At 48.5% G+C, this 8,250-nt stretch overlaps 1 protein-coding gene across 1 annotated transcript; it reads left to right on the top strand.

Moving 5' to 3' along the window:
- The first annotated feature begins 104 nt into the window (after nucleotides 1-104).
- Nucleotides 105-7,430, top strand: MTO1 (mitochondrial tRNA translation optimization 1). Its single transcript, XM_010565779.1, is given in 13 exon segments — nucleotides 105-206; nucleotides 326-525; nucleotides 1,189-1,306; nucleotides 1,947-2,236; nucleotides 3,231-3,343; nucleotides 3,486-3,676; nucleotides 3,936-4,066; nucleotides 4,543-4,747; nucleotides 4,829-5,000; nucleotides 5,712-5,830; nucleotides 6,345-6,502; nucleotides 6,683-6,801; nucleotides 6,803-7,430. Coding segments are annotated over 12 exon segments (1,962 nt in total). The 5' UTR covers nucleotides 105-206; nucleotides 326-330; the 3' UTR covers nucleotides 6,954-7,430.
- The last annotated feature ends 820 nt before the right edge of the window (nucleotides 7,431-8,250 follow it).

Below are 8,250 nucleotides of genomic sequence, written 5' to 3'. Positions count from 1 at the left end.
GGCGCTAACCCCGGCGCTGAGGCCCGGGCACCGCCGGGCGGGCAGCGAAGTCGGGGCGGCGGCGGCGACGGCAACGGCAACGGCAACATCACCGCGCTACGAAGTGGTGGTGATCGGCGGGGGCCATGCGGGGACGGAGGCGGCGGCGGCGGCCGCTCGCGGCGGGGCCCGCACGCTGCTGCTCACTCACAGGATCGGCACCATCGGTACCGCGGGGGGGGGGGGGGGGGGGGTCCCGCGGGGAGCCTCGGGTCTCCCCGCTAAGCCGGGAGAGTTTTGGGGGACGGTGGCGGTGAGGGGGTTGACCCGTGTGTCCCCTCCGCAGGGGAGATGTCCTGCAACCCCTCCTTCGGCGGCATCGGGAAGGGACACCTCATGAGGGAGGTGGACGCCCTGGACGGGCTGTGCGCCCGCCTCTGCGATCGCTCCGGGGTCCATTACAAAGTGCTGAACCGCGGCAAGGGCCCGGCGGTGTGGGGGCTCCGCGCCCAGATCGACCGCGGCCGCTACAAGGAGGCGATGCAGGTGAGAGCGGGCGGGGGGGGTTAAACGCGGTTCTGTGGAGAGACCCCGCAGGCCTGGGGTCGGAGGAAGAGGAGGAGAACGAGGAGGCTGCCTGCCGCTGCTGGCATATATAGATATAAAAATATACACACAGGCTGGTAAAACGGGCAGCCACTCTGAAACGGGAGTGGAGGTGCGGTCGAAGAAAGTCGAGAGCAACGACCAGCTTGAAAACACAGGTTTATTTCCAGGGATTTTTTTTTTGTGTGCGTTTGTGGACTGGAGTACTAGAATGAATTAGTTAAATCTGAAGTACTAGGATAAACTACAGAGGACGATGCGGGGGGTGTGGGGTTTGTTTTTTGACATTTTCCTATCAAACCTAGCCACCTTTCTCTTTAGTACTTTAACGCAGTGTAAATTGTCGGAGCTCAGCATAGTTTAAAAGATTCTTTAGCGTTTTACATACGGGTCAGGCTTCATGACCAAGTAGTTTCTTTTGAGCTCACTCTTACCTGTGAACACCTGATGGATCAGGATAGTACAATAACCGAGTGTCTGCCAAGTGGCCTGGTAAGAAAGGAATAGGGAAGAGGGTGACAGATGTTTTGGAAATCAGCAGGGTTTGGGACCGCCCGTGTGTCTCCACTTCCTAGATTTTTGCAGTAACTCCTTTCATGACAGAAAGAAATCCTTAACACGCCACTGTTGACAGTTCGTGAGGCATCTGTGGAGGATCTTCTCTTGACAGAGCCGGAGCCAGGCCATCCTGGGAAATGCCAAGTCACAGGAGTCGTCCTGGGTATGTGCTAGTAACTTGGTAAGCATCTTCAGTTACTCTACACTAAGAGCGGCCTTTGGGGTAAACGTTTCAGATTCATCAGTGAGAAAGTTGAATTAGCCGGTAGAGGTGATTCAGGCCGAGTGTGAACGAAACTAAGTTAATATGCATAATACAATGAAAAACGTACCTGGATTGATAGGATATTGGGAGGTTACACAAGTTTAATGTTCTTTGGGCTAGTGATACTGAATTCCATGCTGTGTTTTGAGATTTCATTTGGGAAATGGCGTACGCTGCCAACAACGTTGCGGGGCAGTGGTGTCCTGTTACTAATAGACTCGTGCTTTATATTACCCCTTGCTGTTCTAGTAAACAAGCTTTCCGAAATGAAGGCCTGGGTAGGAATTTTTCCCAGGAGTGGGTTTTCTGTGTTGGGGGTAACATGCTTAGGAACATGAAAAATACAGGAATAACTACATGCTGCTTATTGCAGTTATTACTATTAATGCTTTTATTATTGAAGTGCTGATTTGTGAAATAACAAAAGATGGATGAACTCCCAGTGAACACTGTTAGTCTAGTTTTAGACAGAAGCACCAAAATACCAGGGCTTTGTTGATATTAAAATACGCGCATCTCTGAAAACTTGCTGTTTCAGGGGATGGGAGCACAGTACATGCTGGGAGTGTTATCCTGACCACCGGTACGTTTCTGAGGGGTATGGTCCTCATCGGACTGGAGATGCACCCAGCTGGGCGGCTAGGGGACCAGCCAGCCATTGGGCTGGCTCAGACTCTGGAGAAACTGGGATTCGCTGTGGGCAGGCTGAAGACTGGGACGCCGCCCCGACTTGCCAAAGACACGATTGACTTCAGCGGTCTGGAGGAACGTACAGCTGACAACCCTCCAGTGCCATTCAGCTTCCTCAGCGAGGCTGTGTGGATCAAGGTGGGATAGCACACATCAAATGCACGCAGAGCCACGTGGGGAGCGGTTCAGGGAATGTCATGCTCAGAATCAGCCGGGGAGTTGATGGCTGGGAAAGGGAGCTGGGCTGTATTCATACTGGATGTGTTGTTACCCCAGCTCTAGAATAAGATTCAGATGTTCAAATTAGAGATTGTTAACAAGTCATGACTAGGAAAGAGAAGGGATGGAGTTATCCACAGAGCTCAGAGGTGGCATGTTAACAGCAACTTCAAAGCAGGAGAAACTCAATTTTCCAAAGAAAATCCTGGAAAATGGATGGTGTTCTGTAGTTAAGCAGCACAGGATTAAGTATCAGGAGTTGATTTGCCCCAGAGCGTACAGGAATTGCAATAACTGATTATAATTGGGGTGGGGGCAAACATAGTATCACTTCAGGTCCTTGCTATGTGTAGGAGAGGTTTTAAGGAGTTGAGGTGCAATGTTGTTACTATTCTGAAAGTGAGTCTATTGATTCTTTTTCAGAAAAATCAGTGAAATACTTGACATGGTGGGTTTTTTTCCAAACCTTGAATTTTCTGTGTTAATTGCAAGGTTTTGAGAGATTTCTTTTTTTTTGTTCACCGAACTCTTTAATTGGCTGTTAGCTGTAGGGTCAGCACTTGCTCCTCTTACTTCAGAGCCTGGAATTCCTGTGGTTGATTTGAATGTTGTGATATAATCTGTTGCTTTAATAAGAATACCTATCCTGTAATTAGGAATATGGTGTACAGAATAGAGCTTGCATTCTGGACTCCTGAGTTCTGTTCTGTTCCTTGGTCTGCTTTTGGGCATGTTGCTCAAGATCTCTGATTGCTCATGTTCTGTCTCTACAGTGGCTGTGACAGCACTACCCGTCTCTCCGGGAAGTGAGAGCCAACTGTCATGGAAAAGCCCTTGGGAGATCTCAGAGTCGTTCAGTAAGAGTACAGTGTTGTGACTGGATTAATTTAAAGTGAGCTTTGGCCTCTTTCAGCCAGAAGATCAGCTGTCATGTTACCTGACTCACACTACCCTGAAAGCCCAGCAAATTATCCATGATAACCTCCACCTGAACAACCATGTAAGGGAGACAACAAGGGGCCCACGGTAAGTGTGTGGCATCATGCAAGGGTCTCAGTGGCATGAGCTGACTATCTGTCTGATACTGTGGGTCTCTTCCTGCTTTGCTTCTGGAAAGTGATTTTTTTTCTCCATGTCAGGTGGTGCTCATGGCTATTCACTGTTGCAGGTACTGTCCCTCCCTCGAATCAAAGGTTCTGCGCTTCCCAAACCGGGAACATCAGGTGTGGCTGGAGCCCGAAGGCTTGGAGTCCAATGTCATTTACCCCCAAGGCATGTCGATGACGCTGCCACCTGAGCTCCAGGAGCAGGTGATCAAATCTGTCCCAGGCTTGGAAAAAGCCAAGATGTTACAGCCAGGTGAGGGGGGGTGAAGAGTTTTAAATCTACCTCTCATACTGGTTGCCAGTTAATAAAAACCAGATTTAGTTTAGGGCATAGCAAAAAAAGGAAATGTGAAACAAAATTAATTCTTGGATGCAGGGCTTTTTCCTTGGTTGTTTTTAAATTGTAAATAAAAGGTGATAATGTAAGTCGTTCTGCCCCACTGATTGTCTTTGCTGATAAATAGGGACCTTCAAAATGCCTCCTGTAAGATCTGTCTTGTCGTTTGTCACAGGATATGGGGTGCAGTATGATTTTTTAGATCCCCGTCAACTGACTGCTTCTCTCGAGTCTCGTCTTGTTCAGCGCCTCTTCTTTGCAGGCCAGATAAATGGCACTACAGGCTATGAAGAAGCTGCAGCTCAGGTGGGTGAATCTGATCGTGTATACTCAGTGCTCAGAAAGGAGTATTGCTTTGGCATTTGTCTTTGATACGCAGTCTTGCTAGGGCCATCTTGTGTTAGTGAGCTGTTCTTCCTTTTGTTGCTCACCCCAATTCCAGGTTTGCCCAGATATTTTGACTTCTAGTATCTACAGTTGCTGCTACTGAGATTGCAGTAACAAAAGTAATTGGAAGCACTGTCAAATGTTTCAGCATGGAGACTGTGCAACGGGTATAATTGAATAGGTCTGGGAATTGTCTCTAGTCACGTCAGCAGGGGCCCAGAAGCCCTTCAGACACTGGTAGTATCACAAGAAAGAAACTGCCTAGATTACTAGCACAGACTATCGCATTTTTGAGGGTACGGTTTGCCACATGAGTCTTTGGAGGCAGATGTGCTGATACTTTAGCCACAAAGACACCGATAAATGTTTTTTTGTTTTGCTTTCTGTCTGCCCAGGGTGTGATTGCTGGGATCAATGCTTGCCTGCGGGTTCATGGCAAGCCCCCTTTCATCGTCAGTCGCACCGAAGGCTACATTGGTGTCCTGATCGATGACCTTACCACTCTGGGCACCAGCGAGCCATACCGGATGTTCACCAGCCGCGTGGAGTTCCGCATGTCCCTCCGGCCTGACAATGCCGATGCCAGGCTCACCCACAGAGGTATTTTATTATGGTGGCTCTTGCAATGAGCAGCCCTGCCTGGTTGGAGACCTTTGTCTCACGTGCCATCTGTCTCTGCAGGTTTTGAAGAAGCTGGGTGTGTGTCACAGCACCGATACGAACAAGCAGTTAAGATGAGAGCTGCTTTAGAGGATGGAATTGCAACGCTAAAATCCGTTCAGTTCAGCATATCCAAATGGTCCCAGTTAATACCAGAAATTCCCTTCAGTAGCAGTCGAAGGTCGCCTGTCAGGTAAAGGTTACAGCTGAAGCTTTCCAGTCTGACTTACGCTTGCTTTGGCACGTCTGGCTATAGTGGTTTCACAGCATTTGTCCATCCTTCCTGAAGCCATACTCCAGTATTCCAGCTTTCTCACCTTCAGGGGACAGACATCTGACGTTTGCCTATAGACTAAATTCGACATCGGTGTTTTTACTATGCCACATTTCCTGGTGCTGATACAGGCTCCCAAAGCAAGGGGGTACTCCACTGGCCCAGACAGTTCTTGCTGCCCTTATTGAGAGTGTCGCCCAAGTGGTGACAGTTTTGCAGTGGGCTGCTGCTCTGCTGAAAGCTTGATAAAGCAGCGATTGATTTCGGGCTAGTGTCAGATGGTAGCTTTTCTTGTACACAAAGGCCTTTGCTTCCCTTACCCATCCTTTATCTCACCTTATCTTTTCTGTTCTTTTAACTCAGTGACTAAGATCTGGCTGACTCAGTCTGTGGGAAAGGTTCCCTTTACCTTGTCCCTCCTATCTTGCTGTTCATTTTTCATAGAGCTCCTTTTCAAGAGTTTAACAGCTCTTCTGTGTACTGAGAGGAGATAGCAGGGAGGTGAGCTTGGCTCTGCAGTTGTTCTGGCTTATGCTGAGATGTTAACCAGTTTGAACTGGGAACAGCTGTAAATCTGCCTTACGCAAGTGACTCCTTCCTACCATAAAAACTTGCTCTTGTTCTCCACAGTGCCTTTGACATCCTTCAATATCCTGAGGCCAACATGGAGGTTCTGGCAAAGGCTGTCCCAGAGCCCCTGGGAAGGCTTGCTCAATGGAGAGAACTGGCAGAGAGATTGAAAATAGAAGGTAGAGTACAAGGGTTAGGATCTCTTAGTGGGATCTGTGTACGTTTTGTTCAGTAAGGAGAGAGCCAATCCATTCATCCCAGTGTTTCATGTTGCTGCTTAGTGAAATGAAACACCATTACCAGAGCATGCACCTTTTACCACAGGCCATGGCCCTATGCGTTTCACTTTGTGGGGTGAGATCAACTATTCCTGTCCACTCCTGGGTTTTTCCTCCCTCCTTACTGCTCTGTCAAATAGACCATCCTTTCCTGGGATGAGAGGGGAAAGCCAACTCGTGGATCTTAATTCCTGGAGGAAACGTACCTCCACCATGGTGTTAATTAAAGAATATGACTTCTGCCAAAGTAGAGATGTGCATTAGGCTCTTTAGTCTGTGAGGTTGGAAACTTCCTTAGAAGCTTTTGACTCTCTCAGTGGACTTGCTCATTCTGCTTCTGAGAATTCTTGCAAGTGACCTGTTTCACATGAACACCTATATCTGGTTGTTTTGTTTCCCTGATCTTCCATCACAGCTGCTTACGAGTGGTGTGTAGTCAATCAACAGCAGGAAATAGAAGAAGTGCGTCGTGATGAAGCCCTCCGACTGCCAGAGGACCTAGATTACTTTGCCATTGATGCATCACTCTCCGCAGAGGTGCGGGAGAAACTGGACTCTAACCGTCCACAGACGGTAAGATACTGGGCCGCAGCAAGGTTGAGCAGCAGTGAAATCCCTTCCGTGTCTTCCCAAGGGACATGGGGGGATGAGGAGAATTGGGGAAAGAAATACCCACAGGTTTCGATCTCATTTCTCACTAGCTCCAGTGTGTAGGTTTGGTTTTGGTTAACTTGTTCCTGTTCCCACACACAGATTGGTGCAGTCAGCCGCATCCCTGGAATTACACCAGCTGCTATCATTAACCTGCTGAGATTTGTGAAAACCAATCATCAGAAGACAGAGAAGCTAAAAGCTTTACCTCCGACTGGCAAGGTTACCGGGGAAGAGGTACTCAGAGAAACCAACTTCCCAAAGACAGATTTCAGCCAGAGTACCTTTGTTAAAACACCTTTGTAGAGAAGTGTACCCCTCCTGCCAGAGTACGTGCAAGATCACCTGTGCTCGCAAGCCTCTTCATGGATAAAGCCCGTGCTGGCTGGATCCAAAGCAGTTCTAGTTGTGTCCTGTGGCAGTGTTGCTGAGTAGAACAAAGATGATGAATGCGCAAGCCTTAAGTAAATGCTCAGGAACCGAAGTACAGCCTGTGATTTTGCCAATCCAAATGAAAAGATGGGAATTGCATTTAAAGTTCCACGCATTTGGAAGATGTCAGTCAAAATCTGTTCTAAAGCATCTTGGAAAGGACAGTGTTTTGCACTTCTGAAATGCCTAAGAAATGTTACCGTGCTGAACCCACGGCAGCACAAGAGGATTTGAGCTGGGAAGTGTGTTCTGTTGACTTCAGTACTTGCGTTCATAGCTGTGCAGTGACTACGCACGGTCTGATGTTTTAGTGTGACGTCAGCCAATAGGCAACACTTGGCTATGAAAACGTGTGCCACACATATTTAAACTTACGCAGGAGACCGATTGAATGTAAACGGTGTATCCTGGGTTGGTTTTTTTTCTCCTTTAAAATAAATAAATCTTGAAACTTGCTGAAGAACTTGCTTGTCAGTTGGCTTTCAGTAGAGCCTTGGCAGTTCGCAGGGTCACAACTCACGCAGGTGAGTGGGGTGAGATGTGCTACAGAGCTGGTGGAGGCAGCTGGAGTCAGACTGGCTGCCCAGGTCAGGGTGCTGAGGAAGGTGTCGGGGGGGGCATGTCGAAACCTGCCGCAGGAACCTCAGCTCTGGGCAGTGTGGTAGTCCAGGGGAGCAGGACCAGGGGTTTCTCATCAGCGCTGGTCCCGCAGCTGGCAGTAATACAACTTCCATCTGAACGAGGTACGCTCTGGGCAGTCACTTTGTCGTGTGCCATTGAGAAATGTTAAATTCAGGCCGTTGCTGCGGACGTACTGAATCCTTGCCTGACTCGAGCAGCGGTCTCTGATGCTAGCCCTGTTTCTGAACATCCTTTGGATTGCCTGGGCAAACGGGCTCGGGAACAAGTTTTGTTGCAGTTAAATCATAGAATAATTGGGGTTGGAAAAGACCCTCAAGATCATTGAGTCTTAACTGTAAACCATATATATATATATAGGGCTATCATTTTGAAATCATGATCCTGGACTGTGGCTGTCTTTCTTGCTCTGAGTGAGTGGTTCGTTTTGTGTCCAGAGAAGGGAGTCAGAGCAAATCCTTTTTGTTGACAGAGACCCTGTCATGCAGCAGGAGGGTGGGCAGAGCTTACAGCTTTCTTTGGGGCATCACCTGCCCACCTGAAAGCAGCTCCCAGTCAGCAGCTATTGGCTTGTATGGAACAGCGTTAGAGACAGCATC

Source organism: Haliaeetus leucocephalus, unplaced genomic scaffold (genome assembly GCF_000737465.1).
Source record: "Haliaeetus leucocephalus isolate CR32 unplaced genomic scaffold, Haliaeetus_leucocephalus-4.0 Scaffold195, whole genome shotgun sequence".
Classification (NCBI taxonomy): Eukaryota; Metazoa; Chordata; class Aves; order Accipitriformes; family Accipitridae; genus Haliaeetus; species Haliaeetus leucocephalus.
This window is presented reverse-complemented; position numbering and strand designations above follow the sequence as displayed.